At 46.5% G+C, this 23,255-nt stretch overlaps 1 protein-coding gene across 1 annotated transcript; it reads right to left on the reverse strand.

Annotated features, from left to right (window-relative positions):
- Window positions 1-2,158: 2,158 nt before the first annotated feature.
- LOC140207601 (uncharacterized) lies at window positions 2,159-19,607 on the reverse strand. Its single transcript, XM_072276148.1, has 3 exons — window positions 19,581-19,607; window positions 9,043-10,815; window positions 2,159-2,485 (listed from the first exon to the last, which is right to left on the reverse strand). Exon 2 carries the CDS (start codon window positions 10,656-10,658, stop codon window positions 9,789-9,791), a length of 870 nt encoding a protein of 289 aa, XP_072132249.1. The 5' UTR covers window positions 10,659-10,815; window positions 19,581-19,607; the 3' UTR covers window positions 2,159-2,485; window positions 9,043-9,788.
- Window positions 19,608-23,255: the final 3,648 nt, after the last annotated feature.

Here is a 23,255-nt window from a genome sequence, read left to right on the forward strand (position 1 = left end):
GTGCAATGTGGTGAAAGCTATTTGCTCCGGGAAACTGCCTTTCCCGTCCAGGTGGGCCTTGACACACCAATCATTGGCTGAAGAAATTATGCCTGATCGTGAGCCTGCGCTGCACACCCTGGACTTGGAGCCTTCTTTCACAAATGATATGCGATTTTCTGTGCAGCATGGGGCAATGAGATAAGTTGTGCTGCAGTACTCTCTGCTCAACCACTTCTGTTACAACTTTGAGAACGTTGTCATGTCTCCAAGTGTACATGGCGCTGGAGAGATTGACTCTGCATGCACTCAAAATCTCAAAATATGTTGAAGTGTTCCCTTCTCGCCACAAGCAGCACACCTGTAATCTATTTATTTTTTTGCGGTGTAATATATAATTGGTGTAAAAGATTATTGTACTAATCTAAGTCGAACGTTTATTGTATGTGTCATATTGTCAAGACGCAGTCTTGACCAATTTGTTTCATCAATATTAATATTCAGATCCGTTTCCGTTTCCCATTTTTGTTTTGATTTGTGGATTCCTTGTTTAATTGTCTGTTTTTAATCAAATTATACATAAAAGAAATATTTTTTTAATTTTTTCTTTTTGAGTTAAAATTTCAATTTCATTGGGTTTTTGGCAAAAACATTGTTTGACCCAGTTTGCCTTTTAAATAAGCCCTTAATTGAAGGTAACAAAAGAAAGTGTTATTTGATATTTTGTATGTATTCTTTAGTTGTTCAAATGCCATCAATATACCCCGTTCATAACAGTCTCCTATAGATCTAATCCCTTTTTGGTACCAATTATATAAAAGTTGATTATCCATTGTAGAAGGAATAAGTCTGTTTCAGATCAAAGGTCTCCTTGCTAATAAAGATTTCTTTATTTCATTATCAATGTTTATCTTATTCCATAGATTTCCATAGATCAATCAAATGTTTTAATATAGGAGATCCTTTCTTTTCCCGTATCCATTTAGATTCCCATTTATATATAAATCTTCGGGTGTATTTTCGGGTGTATAAATAGATTAAATTCAAACTTATCTCATCTATGCTTTCGGTTAATCAAGAAATTGGTACTTTCTTACATTCTACCTGGTCTTGTTCCAAAATTCAACCTTTTTGGATAAATTTAAGATTTTTATTGGAACAAATTACTGGAACTCAACTTCCACATAACCCTATATTGTTTCTATTAGGTGATATTGAAGAGATAAAACCGAAACTTAAACTGAATAAATATCAGAAAGAATGTATAAAAATTGCATTGGCAGTAGCCAAGAAGGCTATAGCAGTTACTTGGAAATCGGATTCGTATTTAAGTATGAATCGTTGGAATAATGAAATTTCTAGTTGTAGTCTCCTCGAAAAAAATTACTTTTAAGAGATAAATATGATACATTTTTGGATATTTGGCGCCCTTATTTACAAAAGATAGGATGGCATATTTAGTTGCTCCGATGATAAAGATGTTGGTCCCTTGGGGAAAGTAATAAACAAATATACTAAATTAATTTTGAATCCCATGGAGCATGTGGAAACCTTCCACTATCCAGGCAGTTCTTCTTTCTTTTTTTTTTCTTTTTTTTTCAGGTAGGGGTATATATCGGGGGGAAGGGTTAAGGGGATGGGGAGGGTATATATTATCATTCTATGCAATCACTTCGAAAACTCAATAAAAATTATATTTTAAAAAAAGCAGCACACCTGTCTGTCTTATCTTCATACCAGGTGCTGAGGTTGGCAGGTGTTGGGAGCAGATCGTACGCTGCTCTGCATAGAACAGAAATGCGGAGCGGTTCCATCTGCCGCAGAACATTCCAAGATAGATGTCGTTGTTCAACACTTTCCCACCAGGTCCAAGCCCCTTGTTTGGCCAGGCCAGCTGTTTTAGCTAACCTCTTCTCCTCTTCTCCCTCTCGTATTTCTTGTGTTACAAGCTCAAGGCGCTCCTTACCTGTAGAAGATGACCACCACTTGTGGGTTGTCCATCCAAGTCCCTGGTGGCCTAGCTGGGTAGCCCCAACCGTCCCCTTGTGCTTCAATCTAGACTCTGCCTCATCAACTGCTACACGGGCTGACCACTTCCTGCCTGATCGCACATCCGGCTGGGTGTTCCTGATGACAGGGTCTTTTGAGTCTCGAAGCATCCAGAATGATCTTACCTTGACTACCTTGACCTCTTCCACAAGGGATTGCACTGGGATGGTAAGCTTTGTCTGGCTACTGTGGATTGCAACATTGGTGAGGCTGTTCGGTGCTCCAAGCCACTTCTTCACATACTTGTTGATCTTCTGTTCCATTGCCTCAACGTGTGACATTGCCACTTCATAGACAGTTAGTGGCCACATTATCCACGGCATCAGTCCGTACTGCAAGCACCACAACCTCAACTTGCCAGGAAAGCCACACTTGTCAACAGACATCAGACCTCTGCTGATCTATTCTCCTGTCTCTTGAACCCTCTTGGTGTCTTTCAGCTCCTCTGTGGAAATAACTACAAAAAAAAAGAATAGGCGCCACATATGTAACTTATCAGTCTTGTGAACATAGGATTTTAATATGTTGGAGCTCACGCCTCTGATTCCCTCCACACGTCCTTCCGAGACTTCGGCCACCCTCCGAACCCCCGAGGTCCGGTGTCCGCCGCCCTGGAACCACTGTCCGTTCCACACACATCCGTCCTCTCCGCTCGCCTCTCGAAAAGCCCGCGCTCCTCAACTCAGCACACATATATAAGATAACATAACATGACTTCCATTGGCTAACAAATGAATACAATTTCCATTATCTCCCTGTATAACCCAAACATTGCTGTTACAGAGAACCCCTTGCTCAGCAGTTAACATTACGAGAAACCATTTTGATATAACACTTCAGAGAAGCCATTTTGGTAATAAGCGATCAACAGTTAACCGTCCACCTAGCATATTGAGAGACCAACATTCCACCCCGCCCCACCGAAATGTCATGTTCTCATCACATTCAGATCATTCGCCATCCCTTCCTGCAGAACGCACAGCCCAATCCACGTGCAGAAAGCAGTGATCTGACTCCCCAACACAGTGAAGATCAGACCTTGTTGCCCGGGTGCTACATAAGCCAACCTCTCTGGGGGTTTCCGACGCCTCTAAGGCCTACGCACCCCCTTGTCTACCCCTTCTGCCTCGGACACTACAGGGGACCCTTTTAAACTACGAGGCAAATCCTCCCCCGAGCGGTCACCAAAGCCCCTCTGCACCTCGGAATCCTCTATCTTTTGTCCAGGCCCTACATTCTCTCCTCCAGAGCCCTGTTGTGCCACGGACTGCCCCTCACTAGCCCACTCTGACCCAGTGGGGGAAAGGCCAGGAGTCTCTTTCTCCGTCCCTTGGAGCATCAGCGAACGGCAGAATGTACCAACCATCCCAGTCATCATCTTCCAAATCAGTATTCCTCACAGGGGCTGGGCCTGGGCCCGTCTCTCCAGGGGTGGGCACGTTCTCCACCCTGCGGGGACGCAGAGTCCTGGCACGGTGTGCAGCCACCTCTTCAGGCTCCTGCTCTACCTGCACATCTTGCCCCAGCGGCAACAGGTGAATCCGATGGAGAATCTTGACAGGCCCCTTTCCATCCTCAGGCCATACCCGGAAAACCGGCAGGTTTGGCATTTAACTCTCCATCACATAGGGCGTGGCTGCCCAGCGATCAGCCAGTTTGTGTTTTCCCGGTAATCCCAGATTCCTGATGAGGACTCGGTCTCACGGCAGGAGTTGAGTGAACTTTACTTTCTGGTCGTACCTCCTCTTATTTCCCTGATTCTGTCGCGCGGCTGCCTCCCCGGCCAACTCGTAAGCTCTTTTCGGTTCTTGCCTCATATCAGACACATACTTCAAGTAAGGCTTCGGTGACACCTCACCCGCATCAGCCCCGAAACAAACGTCAATGGGCAGCCTGGCCTCGCGCTCAAACACGACATAATAGGGCGAGTAACCAGTAGCTTCATTGCGTGTGCAGTTGCAACAGTGAACAAGATGCCCAATATGTCGACTCCAACAATTCTTTTTGCTGATCTCCAGAGTCCCGAGCATGTCTAGTAGTGTCCGATTGAACCTTCCCGGCTGGGGATCCCCCTGCGGATGATAGGACGTGGTCCTCGATTTCTCAAGCCCCGGCATGCCCAGCAACTCATAGATGAGCTTACTCTCAAAGTCCCGTCCCTGGCCACTATGGATCCGCCGGGGAAGACCAGAATGCACAAAATACTTCTCCCATAGCACTTTCGCCATGGTGGTCGCCCTCTGATCCTTGGTAGGGAAAGCTTGAGCATACCTGGTGTAGTGGTCTGTGAGGACCAGGACATTTGCTGTGTTGGTGACATCGGGTTCTATGGACAGGAAATCCATACACACCAGGTCCAAAGGCCCCGCACTGTGCTAGTGGGACAAAGGGGCAGCCTGCCCGGGCAGCGTCTTCCCTCGTATGCAGCGAATGAAGGACGTGCAGTATTCTTCAACCTCCGTCCTCATTCGGGGCAGTAAAACCTATCCTTGAGCAATCCATAGGTATTTTCAACCCCCAAATGCCCAGAGTCATCAAGGAGAGACTTCAACACAACCTTCTGATACTTCTCTGGCAGGACCAGCTGCCAACACCGAGCTCGGTCCGGGCTGACGTTACCCGGTATAATAATTGGTTCTTCAACCTCAACCGAAGCCATTCCTTCAGAACAGGGATGCGGGACCGTGCTTGGTCTTCTCCGTCCATGTCACATCCCCCTCTTCCAAGGCATGCCAGACCAGGCCTATGTCCGGGTTATCTTGCTGAACAGTGGCCACTTCCCCAGGGCTTAACCCCAGCAACTGCGTGGTCTTCAGAGCAGTCATGTCACAGTACACTAGAGGCAGAGCATCATTGGATGTCCCCAATGAGTTCACTGCTCGATACGGCCTCTCCTTCTCCTCAGCCTGCACGATGATAGCAAACTCGCACATCACCTTCACCTCGGATGCAGGAACCCTCTCCCACTCCTCGTCCTTCCCCAGCTCCTCATGGCCCCGTCAGGACAGCGCATCCGCGTCGACATTCTGGCTCCCCGGCCGGTACTTCAGGCTGAAATCATATTAAGACAAAGCTGCCAGCCACCGATGGCCCGTGGCATCCAGTTTCGCCGAGGTCAGGATGTAAGTGAGCGGGTTGTTGCCTGTCCGCACCTCAAACTTGGCCCCGTAGAGCTAGTCACTCAGCTTATCCACCACCGCCCATTTCAACGCCAGAAACTCCAACTTGTGGGAGGGGGATAGTTTCTCTCCGATGGCGACAAACTCCGGCTGACAATCGCCACAGGCCTCAGGCCAGCGCCCTGATCCTGATACAAAACGGCCCCCAACCCCTCACGGCAGGCATCGGTGTGTAGCACGTCGGGCAATCGGGGGTCTGCAAAAGCCAGTACCGGCGCCTGAGTCAGCATCTCCTTCAGCGAATGGAAAGCCGCTTCACGTTTGTCATCCCATCTCTGTCCGGAGGGCTCTGATGGGTTCAAATATTCTCCATCCTCCCGTCCTTTCCTCCCCTTCCCCCTCTGTCCCAGGGGAGGGTAGCCACGCAGGAACTGGTTCAACTGATGACTCACCCCGGCGTAGCCCTTCAGGAGTCTCCGATAGCACCCACAGAATCCCAGGAACGAGCGCAGAGCGCTCATGGTCTGGGACCTCGGCCACATGGTCACCGCTTCTATCTTAGCCGGGTCTGTAACTACTCCATTCGCTAGACTATGTGCCCAACATAGCCAACAGACGTCTGGCAGAACTGACACCTGTCCAGGGAAAGTTTTAACCCTTCCTGCTTCAGACGGCTGAGCACCTTCATTAGTCTCACTTCGTGTTCTTCCAAGGTGAATCCAAATACTATGAGGTCGTCCAAATATACGAGCACTTCGAGCAGGTTCATATCCCCCACTGTCTTCACCATGACCCTACGGAAAGTGGCAGGGGTCACCGATATGCCATGGGGCATCCTTCCGAACTGGTAAAATCCCAGAGGGCAAATGAAGGCCGTCTTCTCCTTATCGGTCTTACTCATCGGGATCTGGTAATATCCACTCCTCAAATCCAACACGCCAAACCACTTCGCCCCACTCAGACAAGCCAGCGCGTCTTCGACCCGGGGAACTGTGTACTGATCAGGGACCGTGCGCCTGTTCAGTGTTCTATAGTCCACACACATACAAACCTTCCCATTCTTCTTCCAGGCCACTACGATAGGAGACGCATAAGGACTTCAGGACTCTGTGATGATCCCAGCCTCCTTCAACTTGCACAAATGCTGCCGCACGTCTTCCACATCTGCAGGGGCCAGTCTCCGTGATCGTTCTCTGAACAGATAATTCTCAGTCACCCGTATGGTGAGGCGAGTGCTCCTGGAACAACCCACATCAGATTCGTCAATGGAAAAAATATCTGTCATCGTCAACATCTTCTCCACCAGCCTCCGCTTCCAACCCTCCGGCACAGGGGATGCCTCAAAGTTAAAAGCTTCAGCTGTCACCTTAGGCCGTTTTCCCGACAGCTCTCCCCAACTGGCCTCACGGGGGTGCTATGCATCACCATCAGCAGAAACAAATGCGTCAGAGGCAGCCCCCGCTTAAAGGTGACCTCTCGCGCAGCCGTGTTCCTGACGGTCACCACCAGCCTGCGTGCCTGCACCACCGAGGGCTTCTGCAACTCGGGTCTCACCAGCACCCCAGCAGGGAATCTCGACGCCCCCTCAAGGTCTTCCGAGGTGTCCACTAAAAGGGCTTCACCCTCAGGCACTCCCGGGAATCTAGGGATCCCCATCACACTTGCTACTTCACCGGGCCGTACCGCCCTGGGCTTCGACTGGGCACACAACACAGTGACTCATTCACACGCCGCATCCAGCCCCGGGTGACCCCACGCTTCCTCAAAAGCAGCTCAGAACACTGGGTGCACTGACAGGGTCTCCAAAGTCTTTCTCAACTTCTCCTTACAGGTTCCGAAGAGTCTCTGCACAATAGGGGTGTTGGTCCCCACCAGAATGGACACACCCCCAGTCTCACCGGTGTCGGGGTAAACCAGTACCAGGGTCTCATGAGCCTCAGACACCCTCACCTCAGCTTCCAGGAACTCCAGCTTCACAGACAAATAGCCATCGTACGGGTAATCACCATCACTGATACCCCACATTTCCAGTGCACTGAAAGGTGTCAGGGGTAAATGCGCCAGATACTGATTGTACAATGACCGGTACAGTAATGTGACCTGCGACCCCGTGTCGAGTATGGCTTTTCCATCTGTCCCCTCTCTCGGGGTCCCACCAATACTTCTGGGATAGGGTCTTTTCCTCTCGAGGGCCCCGTGGCACATTGTTGGGAACATATTTTTCCCGAAGACTCCAGTCCGTACTCTCACTGAGTCTCTTCTAAGTTTCCCAACACCCGCCTCCTCTCTGGCTGGGACACCCGCGGGCTCTCCCTCCAAGGGGCTCCCTGCCATTCACATTCCCACCTGAAGTTCCCCTCTTCCCCACAGTTATGGCACACGCCTCGTCTCGCGAGACCCCAGCCTCTGCCTGGCCTCAGTGCTGTCCGTCCCTTCAGGGAGGGGCCTTTCCCACTAGTCCCCCCACGCGGAGAGACTCCGCCTGCCGCGATCTCTTTTGCTATCTCCCGCGTGGATCTGGCCCTGGCCATTTCACCACAAGGAGCTGCTACCGAGGACGGCACCGTACTAACGAGGCCCCCTTCCGCTTCCAATGGGTCCTCCTCCTCCCTTACCTCTCTGAGCAACCGAACAAAAGACGCATTCTACGGGGCTGCCGGAGGCTCATAGCGACCGCATCATGTCTCTGCATGCCCCTGGCTACCTGGTCGATCCTTATCTAATCCATCTCATTCCCTGAAATGATCCCCGGAGTCTCAAGCAATTTAGCCTTCGCTCCAGCCGGAAAAGATACTCAGAAAGCTTTTCCCCTTTATCCTGACACAAATTCTGAATTCCCCCTAAAAGCTCCACCCTGCCCCCAGTTAGCCCAAAAGCCTCCTCGAATGCTTCTAGACCCTTGTGGAGGCCCCATGTGCCACCTAGGCACTGAGGGTTCAGACGATGAATGCTTCCAGATACTCCTTCCAGGAAGCCAAGGGCTGGTTAACTTCCACGCCTTTTACCACCTCAGCTGCCACCCTTCTCAAACTTTCTCCCAATCTTTGCCGCTTCTCCTCCTCAGAACACTGCCACTCACCGAGCAGCTGAGAAGTATGTTCTGCCCAGGTTTCATCATCATCTTTCCCTTCGGGAATGGGAGCCCTCCCTGAGAAAATTCTTAACTTCTGACGTGGCTCTTAACTTCTGACGTGGACCCCCCGCCCTGGTCACCAGGGAGATAATGGCTGAAGCCAACTCAGAGCCTCCCCCCTTCCGTGGGGAATGAGAATCAATTACATTCTCAAAATCTGACCACTCCCTTCCTTCATCCTTCAAAAACGACTGACCCGCTTTCTAAAATCTGCGCCCCAAGCTGCGGGCAATGCTACTGGTGTCCCTTCAAACCCTTCCTCCATGACAGTGTGCACGCCCCATAGACCCGCCTCACCTACGTCACTGATACACGGCTGCAGTCCCAATTCCTTGACGTCAGCGCCCGTCTGTACCAGCACAAAGGCTGAGTCCCACATTTTACCAATATTTCTGCTTACAATCTCAACCTTACCGATAGCTCTGACCATAGTCAAACATCGAATTAACACATCGTCCGGAGTACGTATGTCCACCCCCTTAGTACACAGGCATGATTAACTGGGACATCATCAATCTCACACCAAAGTTCAATCTTATCCGAGTCCATCTCCCCTAATTTAAACCCGGTGGCTTACTCTGTATCTGACAGAATTCAAATCCTGGACGAGCCCCCACAATGTAACGTCTTTCATCCCACCGGAACATACTTTATATCAATTCGTAATGATGGGTTAGTAGAAACAACTAAAAGAAAAGGCGCCACATAAGTAACTTATCACATAATATTTTCACATAATATGTGCACATAATATTTTCATACGTTGGAGCTCACGCCTCCAATTCCATCCACAATGTCCTTCCAAGACTCCGGCCACCATCCGAACCCCCGAGGTCTGGTATCTGCCGCCCTGGAACCGCTGTCCGTTCCCCACACATCCGTCCTCTCCGCTTGCCTCCTGAAAATGCCCCCGATCCTCAGCTCAGCACACACATGCAAGATAGCATAACATGACTTCCATTGGCTGGCAAATGAATACAATTTCCATTATCACTAATTATAACCCAAACATGCTGTTATAGAGAACCCCTTACTCAGCAGTAAACAGTACGGGAAGCCGTTTTAGTATAACACTTCAGAGAAGCCATTTTGTAATTAGCAATTAACAGTTAACAGTCCAACTAATATTACTAAGAACACTACACAGAATATTAAATTCCAGTCCCAGTAAAGGTGAATGTGCAGCAGAAGAAACTCCTCCCATGCCCAGTGACCAGGGTGCAGAACTGGGTGTGGTTAGCAGCAGCAATAATTGCAGAGTTCAGCACCGACAGTCACTCTCGAAATTGCATCAGCAACAGTGATAGACAAATATCCAGCATACAGCTTATTGAAACTTTCTCCCAAGTGTGAACCCGGTAATATGTCACAAGGTTAGATTACTAAGTGAATCTCTTCCCACATTTACAGCACTTGACCGGCCTCTCCCCAGTGTGAACTGAATGATGCACATACAGTTGAGGTGACTGAGAGAATCTCTTCCCAAAGTCTGAGCAGGTGAACAGCCTCTACCCAGTGTGAACTGACTGGTGTGCCAATAGTTCGGATGACTGAATGAATCCTCTCCCACATTCTGAGCGGGTGAACGGCCTCTCCCCAGTGTGAACTGACTGGTGTCTCAGTAGGTGAGATGCCCGAGTGAATCCCTTCCCACAGTCTGAGCAGGTGAATGGCCTCTCTCCAGTGTGAACTCGCTGGTGTCTCTGTAGGTTGGATGAATGTGTGAATGCCTTCCCACAGTCTGAGCAAGTGAATAGCCTCTCCCCAGTGTGAACTGACTGGTGTGTCAGTAAGTGAGATGCCCGAGCGAATCCCTTTCCACAGTCTGAGCAGGTGAAAGGCCTGTCTCCAGTGTGAACTCGCTGGTGCACCATTAGGTTGGATGACCGAGTGAATCTCTTCCCACAGACTGAGCAGGTAAACAGCCTCTCCCCAGTGTGAACTCGCTGGTGCGCCATTAGGTTGGATGAATGACTGAATCTTTTCCCACAGTCTGAGCAGGTGAATGGCCTCTCCCCAGTATGAACTCGCTGGTGTACCAGCAGATCAGATGACTGAGTGCATCCTTTCCCACATTCTGAGCAGGTGAATGGCCTCTCCCCAGTGTGAACTGACTGGTGTGCCAATAGGGTGGATGACTTAGTGAATCTCTTTCCACAGTCTTTGCAGGTGAATGACTTCTCCCCAGTGTGAACTCGTTGGTGACTCTGTAGGTTGGATGACTGAGTGAATCCCTCCCCACAGACTAAGCAGGTGAACGTCCTCTCTCCAGCGTGAACTCTCTGATGTACCTTCAGTTTAGATGAGCAAGTGAATCTCTTCCCACAGTCCAAGCAAGAGAACGTCCACTCCCCGGTGTGAACTGACTGGTGAGCCATTAGGTCAGATGATCGAGTGAATCCCTCCCCACAGACTGAGCAGGAAAGATGATCGAGTGAATCCCTTGCTCCACTTCTTAAATATCGAGACAGAGACAGCAAAATTGGCGTGCCGTGTTCGAGATTCCCAAAGACAAATTCCCTGTCCTTTTTAAACCTGAAAAAAAATTTACAAAATCCATCAATGGGTGAAGGATAACATTTCAGATAAGATCACTTTATTTGCCAAAGTGTGACATCGCACTATTAATGTGAAGTTCAACCCAAGTTGGAGAGAGAAATCATCTTCTAGCTGGTCACAGTGCTGGCGACTGGAATGACCATCAAATTCTCTGATGCTCTTCCTGTCTCTATAAGAATGGGGCATTTCTGCCAACTCCAATCTGTGACCTGGTTCGGTTTGACTCTCTCCATTGGTGTTATTCCCTGTTCTGCCTGAGCGGCATTGCCTGGCCTCACAGTAACTGAAGCACTCTCACACAAATAGCCTTTGTTAATGTGCAGCTCAGATTTTCTTTATGTACTGTTAACTGAAAGTGCCACAGTTTTAATGCCATGTAAATATCTCCTACTCAGATGTATGGTTGGTCTGCACAGCTGTTAAAAGGAATTCGAGTGAATATTAGTATTACTGAAGGTTCTTGTCACAGTCATAGAAAAGTACAACACAGAAACAGGCCCTTTGGCCCATATAGTTGGTGTTGAACTATTTAAACTTTCCACTCCCATACCCCTACAATCCCAGTACCTATACAAACTTCATAAATGTTGAAATTGAGCTCACATACACCAGTTGTGCTGGATGCTCATTCCACACCTAGATGACCCTCTGTGTGAGGAAGTTTCCCCTCATGTTCCCCTTAACATTTCACCTTTCACCCTTAACCCATGGCCTCTGGTTGTAGTCCCACCCAATCCCAGTTTGCATTTACCCTATCTATAACCCTCATAATTTTGGTACACCTCCATCAAATCTCCCCTTAATCTTCTACATTCCAAGGAATAAAGCCCTGGCCTGTTCAATCTCTCCTCATAACCTAAATCCTCCAGACCTGGCAACATCCTTGCAAATTTTCTCTGAGCTCTTTCAACTTCTTTAACATCTTTCCTGTAAGTAGGTCACCAAAACTGCACACAATACTCCAGATTAGGCCTCACCAATGTCTTGTACAAAGTCAACATAACATCCACCTCCTGTACTCAGTACTTTGATTTATGAAGACCAATGTGCCAAAATCTTTCCTTCTGTCCCTATCGAACTGTGACACCACTTCCACTAAAATATACACCTGTATTCCCAGATCCCTTTCTTCAACAACACTCCTCTATGCCCTACCAGCCACTGAGAAAGATCTACATTTGTAGGTCCTACCAAAGTTCAACACCTCACATTTGTCTGCATTAAATTCTATTTTCCAATTCTCAGGCCATTTTTCCAGCTGCTCCAGTTTGCACTGCAAAGCCATGATAGTCCTCGCACAGTCTGCTAAACCCCCAGTCTCGGTTTCATCCACAAATTTGCTGCTCCAGCTAACCATGTTATCATAGAACATTAGAGCAACAGGCCTTTTGGCCCTTCTTGGCTGTGCTGAACCATTTTCTGCCTCGTCCCACTGACCTGCACCTGGACCATATCCCTCCATACACCTCTCATCCATGTATCTGTCCAATTTATTCTTAAATGTTAAAAAAGAACCCGCTTTTACCACCTCGTCTGGCAGCTCATTCCATACTCCCACCACTCTCTGTGTGAAGAAGCCCCCCTAATGTTCCCTTTAAACTTTTCCCCCCTCACCTTTAACCCATGTCCTCTTTTTTTTTTCTCCCCTAGCCTCAGTGGAAAATGCCTGATTGCATTCACTCTATCTATATCAATCATAATTGTACATACCTCTATCATGTCTCCCCTCATCCTTCTACGCTTCAGGGAATAAAGTCCCAACCTATTCAACCTTTCTCTGTAACTCAGTTTCTCAAGTCCCGGCAACATCCTTGTAAACCTTCTCTGCACTCTTTCAACCTTATTAATATCCTTTCTGTAATTAGGTGACCAAAACTGTACACAATACTCCAAATTCAGCCTCGTCAATGCCTTATACAACCTCACCATAACATTCCAACTCTTATACTCAATACTTTGATTTATAAAGGCCAATGTACCAAAAGCTCTCTTTATGACCCTATCTACCTGTGATGACACTTATAGGGAATTTTGTATCTGTATTCACAGATCACTCTGTTCTACTGCACTCCTTAGTGCCTTACCATTTACCTTGTATGTTCTACCTTGGTTTGTCCTTCCAAAATGCAATACCTCACACTTGTCTGTATTAAACTCCATCTGCCACTTTTCAGCCCATTTTTCCAGCTGGTCCAAATCCCTCTGCAAGCTTTGAAAACCTTCCTCACTGCAGATTACTGATATAGATGACAAACAATAACAGACCCAGCACTGATCTCTATGGCACACCACCAGTCACAGGTTGCAGTCAGAGAGACAAACATCTGCTACCACACTCTGGCTTCAGTGCGTCATCCAATTTAATGTCTAATCTTAAGTGCTGAGTGACTGAAACTTCTTGACCAATCACCCATACGAGACCTAGTCAAGTGCTTTGCAAAAGTCCATGTAGACTACATCCACTGCTTTGCCTTCATCCACTTTCCTTATAACTTCCTCGAGAAAATCTGTAAGATTGGCTAGACGTGACCTGCCATGCACAAAGCCATGCTGCCTATACTTAATCAGTCCACATCTATCCAAATACTTATACATCTGGTTCCTGCACGTGTTGCAATAACTTTCCCCCTACTGATGTCAAGCTCACCAACATAAGATTTCCTCATTTATTTTTAGAGACTTTCTTGAACAGCAGAACAACATTGGCTGTCCTCCAATCCTCCAGTCCATCACCTGTCACGAAGGGTGAATTATATATCTGTGCTTGGGCCTCGACAATTTCTGCACCTGTCTTCTGCAGGGTCCCAGGGAAAAACTTGTCAAGCCCTGGGGATTTATCGACGCTAATTTGCCATAAGACAGCAAACACCTCAATTTCTGTAATCTGTACAGGGTCCATGAAGTTGATGCTGCTTTGCCTCACTTCCATAGACTCTGTGTCCATCTCCTGAGTAAATACGGATGCAAAAAAATCTCCCACATCTAATTTGTCTCCTCATATGGATTATCATTTTGATCTTGCTGAAGATTATTTTTTTCCCTTGCAATCTTTTTGCTCTTAACATATCTGCAGAATCCATGAAGATTCTCCTTCACCTTGTCTGCTGGGGCAACCTTATGCCTTCTTTTATTTCTTTCATAAGTGTTCACTTGAATTTCATGTACTTCATAAGTACCCCATTTGTTCCGATCTGTCTGTACCTGGTATGCACCAGCTTTTTATTGATCTGGGAGATGAAAGCCAAAGGGGTGATAGAGCTGCATGGTGGGAGGTGGGATGTGGCGGGGGTGTTAAACTAAATTTGAAGGTGGAATGGGAGTCTGAATAACAGAGCAGAGAGTGGAGGGGTTTTGGAGACAGATGTTGTTCAGATCTCAGACAAAGTCAGAAATGAAAAAGTTGAGCATGGTGCAGTGAATATGCTGAACCCTGTATATTTCAATACCAGGAGAATCGTAGGAAAGGCAGATTTGTTCAGGGCATGGATCAACACCTGGAATTATGACACTCGGATCTGGCAACTGTGGACTGGGACAGGCTGCTTTATGGTAAATGGGAGGCCTTTAAAGCAAAATTTTGAAAAATTTTGGATATGTGCTTGTCAGAATAAAAGTTAAAGATAGAAACTGTAGGAAGTATACACAATTATGAGGGTTTAGATAGGGTAAATGCAAGCAGGACTTTTCCACTGAGGTTGGGTGCGATGACAACCAGAGGTCATGGGCAAATGGGGAAGGTGAAAATTTAAGAGGAACATGTAGAAAAAACTCTTCACTGAAATGGTTGTGACAGTGTGGAATGAGATGCCAGCACAAGTGGCTCGTGCCAGCTGAATTTGACTATTTAAGAGAAGTTTGGATGGGTACCTGGATGGTAGGGGTATGGAGGGCTGTGGTCCCAGTGTGGGACGTTGCATCAGAGAGTTTAAATATTTTAGGCATTGTCTCGATGGGCTGAATGGCCTGTTTAACAGATCCTCTCCATGTCCCTATGACAGAGGAGCCGGCCAAACTTGATTGGAAGGGGAGACTGGTAGGATTAATGATGGAGCAGCAATTTCTGGAGATTCTGGGAGAATTTCAGGAGGTGAGTGATAGATACATTCCAAAGAAGTGGAAGCATTGGAAAGGCAGGAGGATACAACCGTGGCTGAAATGAGAAGCCAAAGCCAACATAAAAGTCAAAGAGATGGCAAATAATAGAACAAAAACTATTGGAAAGTTTTTAAAACTAACAGAAGACAACTACTAAAAAAATCAGATATGCTCAGGGCATTGAATTATGATTTGCAGTTATTAATGAGACTTGGTAGCATCCAACAGTCTGAGGCATTCAGAGGAACAAGATATCTGGGGCCTTAATATCTCTGGAAAACCAAGATTCTCTGAACCAGTTACCTTCAACTTTTAATTTGGCAGGCTCATACAAACTCTACACATCAAAATTCCACTTCTGAAGGATGCCCACTTACCAAGTACTCCTTTGCCAGAAAACAGCCTGTCCCAATCCACACTTGTCAGATCCTTTCTGATACCATCAAAATTGACCTTTCTCCAATTTAGAATCTCAACCCGTGGTCCAGGTCTCTCTTTTCCATATTTACTTGGAATCTCATGGCATTATGATCAGTCGATACAAGGTGTTCCCATACACTAATTTCCATCACTAGCCCTGGATCATTTCCCAATATCTTATTGCACACTTCTACATTGGGAATTCTACATGCTGATTAAGGACACATTTGAAAAACTCTACCCCAGCTAGACCTTTTACAGTATGGCAGACACAGTCAATATTTGGAAAGTTATAATCACTTACTACATCAACATTTGTTTCTTGGCATAGTCTGCAATCTCTCTACAAATCTGTTCCTCTAGATCCTTTCTGATACCATCAAAATTAATCTTTCTCCAATTTAGAATCACAACTCATGGTCCAAACCTCTCTTTTTCCATATATACTTTGAATCTCATAGCATTATGATCACTAATTTCTGTCACCAGCCCTGGATCATTCCCTGACAGCCTATTGCATACTTTGACGTCAGGAGTTCTATGTACTGATTAAGGGCACATTTGACAAACTCTACCCCATCTAGTCCTTTTTAAGTATGGGAGTCCCAGTCAATATATGGAAAGTTATAATCACTTACTACATCAACATTTGTTTCTTGGCATAGTCTGCAATCTCTCTACAAATCTGTTCCTCTAGATCCTTTCTGATACCATCAAAATTAATCTTTCTCCAATTTAGAATCACAACTCATGGTCCAAACCTCTCTTTTTCCATATATACTTTGAATCTCATAGCATTATGATCACTAATTTCTGTCACCAGCCCTGGATCATTCCCTGACAGCCTATTGCATACTTTGACGTCAGGAGTTCTATGTACTGATTAAGGGCACATTTGACAAACTCTACCCCATCTAGTCCTTTTTAAGTATGGGAGTCCCAGTCAATATATGGAAAGTTATAATCACTGACTGAATCAACCTTTGTTTCTTGGCATGGTCTGCGATCTCTCTACAAATTCGTTCCTCAAAATCCCTCAGACTGTTGGGTGCAACCAAGTCCCAGAAATGGCTATAATATCATGTTTCCATGCCCTGAGCTCATCTGGCTTTCCTATGATGCTTCCTGCATTGTGATATACACAGCTCAGCACATTCATCACACCATGCTCAACCTTTTGATTGATGACTTTGTCTGAGCAACATCTGTCTGGGTGTCAAGAAAGCAACCTCTCCCTCAATGTCACAAAAACAAAAGAACTGGTTGTGCACTACAGCAGGGGTCCCCAACCTTTTTTGCACCGCAGACCGGTGAAAAATTGAGAATATTCTTGCGGACCGGCCGACCTGGGGGGCGGGGGGTGGGCAGTGTTCAAGTAGGGTTAAACTCACCTCAACATGTCTTTTACAGTTAGGGTTACCGACTCTCTCACTCCCAAATAAGGGACAAAAGTAGCAGTCAAATATGGGTCACTTGTGTTTACCCCGAGAAAGACTACAATGACCATGAAGCCTTGCGCGGACACTGTGTGTGCATGTGCGTACGTGCCATTTTTTTTTACCACAAATCGGCTTTGGCTTAATCTTCCCGACTGCACTGTACATACATTATTTCTACCTTATATAGGCTGTGTATTTATCATATCATTCCTGCTTTTACTACGTTTTTATATGTTAGTGTTATTTTAGGTTTTATATGTTACTTGGTATGATTTGGTAGGTTATTTTTTGGGTCTGGGAATGCGCATAAATTTTTCCCATTAATGGTAATTGCTTCTTCGCTTCACGCCATTCCGGCATGAATGGTTTCATAGGAACACTCTACCTTAGCGGGGGAAATACGGGACAATCCATATGGGACAAACCAATTCAGCCCAATATACGAGATGTCCCAGCAAATAAGGGACAGTTAACAACCCAATGTTCAAGTTCAACAGTGCGTGACAGGGAATGAGGAAAGGTGCAGCTGACTCATATCGTTTCCTCCCGGCCCTGTAGCACATGCTTTGTGGCCCGGTGGTTGGGGACGGCTGTACAGCAGAAGGAATGGAGACAGGCTGATCACTATTGACATCAATGGATCTGGGGTTGAGAGAGTGAACAGCTTTAAATTCCTCGGCATAAACACCACTGAGGATCTCATGTGGTCTGTACATACTGGCTGTGTGATATGTGGCTGTGCACCCCATTCACCTCAGATGCTTGAGGAAGTCTAGTATCGGTCCCAATGCCTAAGAACTTTCTATAGGGGCACAATTGAGAGCATCCTGACTGGCTGCATCACTGCCTGGTATGGGATCTGTACTTCCTTCAATTGCAGGAGCCTGCAGAGAGTGGTGCGGATAGCCCAGTGCATCTGTAGATGTGAACTTCCCACTGTTCAGGACATTTACAAAGACAGGTGCGTAAAAAGGCCCGTAGGATCATTGGGGACCCGAGTTACCCCAACCACAAACTGTTGCAGCTGCTACCATCCAGGAAATGTTACCACAGCATAAAAGCCAGGACCAACAGGCTCCTGGACAGCTACTTCCACCAGGACATCAGACTGATTAATTCACGCTGATGCAGCTGTATTTCTATGTTATAATGACTGTCCTATGTACAAACTATTTATTATAAATTACTATAAATTACACATTGCACATTTAGATGGAGAAATAATATAAAGATTTCTACTCCTCATGTATATTAAGGATACAAGTTATTTCAATTCGCCCTCTCCACTATCTGTTCTGGTAGTCTGACTCTAATCCCCTCTGGAACTTTAATTCCACCTCCCCCCACCACACACTAGCACTAGCAAGACTTACCACTAGGATATTTGATCTCTGCTAGTTTTAATTCCTGAACTAACAAATCCTCTATCAACCCTTTGACATTGCTCTGCTTGGTAATCACCCCCACCCCACAACAGTTTCTACAGTGGTCTACCTGTTGTAGTGTGGAATGGCCGCATGAGTACTCTGCGATGGCTATTTAACCTCATTCCCCTTCCTGACTCTCACCCAGTTTCCTGTGTCCTGCACCTTGGGTGTAACTCACCGCTCTTCATGTCATATCTATCCCAGATGATCTGGAATTCATCCATTTCCAGCTCCAACTCCCTAACGTGCAGGGTTACAAGCTGCAGCCGGATGCACATCTTGTACGTGAGGGTGTCAAGGACACTGGAAGTCTCCCCACCTTCCCACCAACGTCCCCTCATTTGTAATGATCGGTGTGCCAAAAAATCTTGTGCTGTGCAATTTTTACCCAGTAACAACAATATGTGCACACTGAATTTTAAATACAGAGTTATTTATTTTAACAGTTAGCAAATCACTGTTAATAAGACATCCTCTGGGTTTGATCAAGTTCATCTGCACTCTCACACAATCTATGTAGCAGGCCCGTAAAGGGTTATGAAGGATTTTCTCACTCCAGCTATTGCACATCGTCCATATCTGATTTGCTTGCTAAATGACACTTTAAAAAGTCAGATTTCCAAATATCACTCCACTTCCTCCCACTTGCAAATTCTCCAGCAACTTTTGCATCGTCACAACACACACAGGTAACACCAGTTTCTGTATTGTACATAAATATTTCCCCTGAACCCTCCCCCAGGTGACTGACGGCCAATGCATATGAAATGAAGGGCAGTATTCTGTCTCATTGGAGTCTGGCACATTCGTGATGTGAAAGCTATTTGTTGCCCAGGACAAAGGTGTTTGATATCATTATTTTCACAGAGTGAATGGATCAAAACATGTCCTCACGGGTAAAAAGGTCCAGAACAAGAAGAGGTCGAACAAGCAACACACACAAAATGCTGGAGGAACTCAGCAGGCCGGGCAGCATTTATGGAAAGGAGTACTAATGCTGAGTTCTTCCAGCATTTTGTGTGTGTTGTCTGGATTTTCAATATCTGCAGATTATCCCTTGTTTGTGATTGGAGGCAGAACAAAGGTGATTTTCTTAACAGCTGATGTAAAAGATTTTGTCCCCTTTCTCCGAGTTCCTAATCCTTGCATTTAGATAGCTGGAGTTCAACTCTGTGTGAGAGATCCATCAGTTCCCATTCCCTCATCAGCCGGAATCTCCCCCGGGCGGATCGTGGTGCTGAGAGAGAGGGAAGAGAGCAGGACTATCCCGGGCTTGCGGGCCACGGTGTCCGGAGCTCACAGCAATTGTCCCGAATTCGGTGTTGAAAATTCCCACCCGCAGCCGGGGAATATCTCTTACCTGGAGCAGACTTCTCGAGGCCTTTGTGCACTGCGCGCATGCGCGATATTCGGGAACAGCCTATGCGTTCGATCGGTGCTTCAGCGACGGCGAATATTGTTCGCAGAGCCTTCTGGGTAAACACGCTTCCATTAAAGGTTTCTGCAAGCACCAGCTCTATGTCCAGACCTCTTTTTTTGTGCGTGGGAAAACTCAGTGCTGTTTTAACGCACAAAGCAGCTCCCATAAACAATACACTTAATATTAACAAACTTTCCACGTGTCTAATGCCAAAGTAGAACCTTCTTAGAAATGCAGATATAAAACAAAAGAAATTCTGCGGTTACTGGAAATATAAACACATACACACAAAAATGCTGGAGGAACTCTGCAGTTCAGGCAGCAACTAAGCAGAAAAGTACACAGACTCGGCATGCTGAAGGGTCTCGGCTTAAACGTATTCCTCTCCACAGTTGCGGCCTGATCTGTTGATTTCCTCCAGTGTTTTGAAGAAATTAACCACTTTTTTTTCAATGAAACAGTTTCAATATGTTTCTGATCTTTTATTTGTGGCCACGTCCTGCTGGTCTGATTCCTCTTCCTCCTCCTCCTTGTAAAGTCTAGACCCCATCTCTTTCTGGAGCCCCAAAGCCCTGACTCAGGCTGGTAACTCTTTGGTTTCTGACTCTGCACCATCGAAGATTCACTGGCTCATCTGCTGTCAGACTTTAGAGGCGCATTGCAACAACCCAGCTGTCTATGGCACAGTCCTTTCAAATGATTGAAAATGACACAAAGCGCTGAAAAAAGCAGGGAAGAAGGAGCTTAACCACCATAGTCCAGAGCCCTGAAGAACGTTGAAACCACTGTGAGCTCATCGTGTTATTCAGCCTGGAGAGAAGCATGCAGGAAATCCATGCAGGTGTACAAAATGATGAGAGACATTGGTCGTGTGGATCGCCAGAGTCTTTTCCCAGGGCTGAAATGGCTAACACGGGGTGGGGTGGGGGGTTATGTTTAAGCTGCTTGGAAGTAGGTTCAGAGGAGATGTCAGAGCTAAGTTTTTTGAACAAAGTGTGGTGTGTGTGTGTGGAATGCACTGCCAGTGACGGTGGTAGAGTCTGATACAATAGGGTCTTTTAAGAGACTCTTAGATAGGTACGTGGAGATTAGGAAAATAGAGGGCTGTGCGGTAGGTAAATTCTACGCAGTTTCTGGAGTAAATTGCACGTCGTCACAACATTGTGGGCCAAAGGGTCTGTAATGTGCTGCATATTTCTATGATCCTCTGAAATTCAAGGGAAATCTCTTATCCCACGGAGTGATGACTAGTTGCAACCTGTCATCACAGGGAGAGTGAGAGGGGAACGGCAGGGATAGATTTTGATATACTGATATGGAACAGAAACATGGGCAGGGACCAGATGGGAGGAGTGGCCTCTCTAGTGTACATTGTGAGTGTGGTAGAGACAGTAAGTACCTGAGACATGGGATTTGATACAGAACTGATTTATCTTTCACAGATTCACAATATTAACCATCAGTCCAGTTTAAGGCTACCATCAGCAGAACGGACTCCTCCAATGCTCAGTGACCAGGGTTCAGTCCTGGGTGCGATGAGCAGCCGCAAGAACTGGAGAATCTGACAGTAACAGTCCCTCATGAACCTGCAGCTGCCTTCAGTCACCAGATCTGTACATTATAAAAGTACATTGAGCTGATATATGTCAAAACAATAACTGTAACAAAGCATTATGGCTGCAGAGAAAGTGCAGTGCAGATAGACATATGGTGCAGGGTCACGTCGAGTTACATTGTGAGGTCGAGTCCATTTTATCGAACTGGAGACCATTCATTTGGTTTATAACCGCAGACAGGAAGCCGTCCTTAAGCCTGGTGGTTCGCGCTTTAAGGCTTTTGTATCTCTTCCCCGATGGGGGAGCGGGTTTGCAGCAAGAATGTCCAGGTTGTGAGGATCTTTGTGTACATAGCCTGCTTTTCCGAGGCAGGGGAAGTGTAGGAAGAGTCCATGGAGGGGAGGCTTGTTTCTCGGATGTTCTCTGCTCTCCAAAGTTCTCTGCAGTTCCTTGCAGTCATGGGCAGAGCAGTAGCCATACGAAGTCGTGAAGTATCGACAAGAAGCTCAGAGACCTCGGCCTTCACCCTGCCTTGTGTAGCTGGATCCTGGACTTCCTGTCAGATCGCCGGCAGGTGGTAAGAGTGTGCTCCCTCACCTCTGTTTCTCTGACCCTCAGCACACATACCCCACAGCGTTCTCTCCTTGGCCCTCTCTGTGCACCCATGAATTGTGTCGCCACCCACAGCTCCAATCTGCCAATTAAGTTGGCTGAGGACACTACATTAATTGGCCTAATCTCAAATAATAACGAGGCAGCCTGCAGAGAAGAAGTCATCACCCCGACACAGTGGTGTCAAGAAAACAACCTCTCCCTCATGGTGACAAAAACAAAGGAGCTGGTTGTGGACTACAGGAGGAATGGAGACAGGGATCAAATTCAACACTTCCAAGTCTGTTATCGCACATTTTAATTTTGATCATGACAGAATGTACTGTATTTTATATATTGTTAATGACATAAATCATATTTATATATTGCTACTGACAGCGAATCGTATAATTTGTGTTCCGTGTGTTATCTGAATGTACTTGCCTGCGATGCTGCCACAAGTCAGTGTTTCTCTGTGCCTGCACCTTCCCGTACTTGTGCACTTGGCAATAAATTCAACAGGACCTGAGAAATCTCAGTGAGATTTGATTAGTGATGATCATCTTGGCAGCTCGGTAGGTCGAATGTATGAGACAGTACACTGTTAAACTCAAAACACTGAACAGTGGTGATGATCAGAGGGATCTTAGACTCCAAGCTCATCGCTCCCTGAAAGAGACTGCACAGATTGATCGGGTGGTTAAGAAGGCAAATGACGTGGTTGTCTTTATTAGTTGAAGCACTGAGTTGAAAAGTCGGGAAGTTGTGTTGCGGCTGTTGCGAGCCTGCGGTCGGACTGTGACTGTGTCTTTAAGAGCGCCGGAGTGAGGAGGCGGGGCTATGACGTCAGTCACAGGCTGACGGCGCTGACTGTGGATTTAACCATAAGAGAGAGAGAGCGATCTGCAGACAGGCAGTCGGCCAGTCTAAAGAGAGAGAGAGAGAGAGAGGGACTGGAAAAGCTGATAGCTTCAGTTTGTCACAGCTGAGGCTTGGAACTCTCCTATGCTCTTGATCATCGGTACAGGGAACCACAACGAATGTGTGTGGCTATCACTTCGTATAATCCATAGGAGTGAATTTTTGGAATATTTTGGGGGACCGCTTGTGTTAACCCTTGCCTGGGTGTGTTGTGTGGTAACCCCTGGAAGACGGTATTCCTGTGACAGGTCACTTTCGCTGATAACTTGTATGTGGACGGATTCAACGGATAAGAACTTCGAAGACGGCTATTTTGATGTAACGGCCTTTTCTCTACGTTTCACCCTGGATTACAAATATCTCTCTCCCATCATTTATTCCGTGGATTACTGAATTTTCCTACTTTACCATCTGAAGACTCTAAGCTTTGTTCCCTCAGACTCGATAGTTTGGGAGTTATATTTACACATATATACACATAACACTGTAAACTTTCCTTTATTTCGTTAAGTTACTACATTATAAGTAGATACTAGTAAAGATAGTG

This window comes from Mobula birostris, chromosome 13 (genome assembly GCF_030028105.1).
Source record: "Mobula birostris isolate sMobBir1 chromosome 13, sMobBir1.hap1, whole genome shotgun sequence".
NCBI lineage: Eukaryota > Metazoa > Chordata > Chondrichthyes > Myliobatiformes > Myliobatidae > Mobula > Mobula birostris.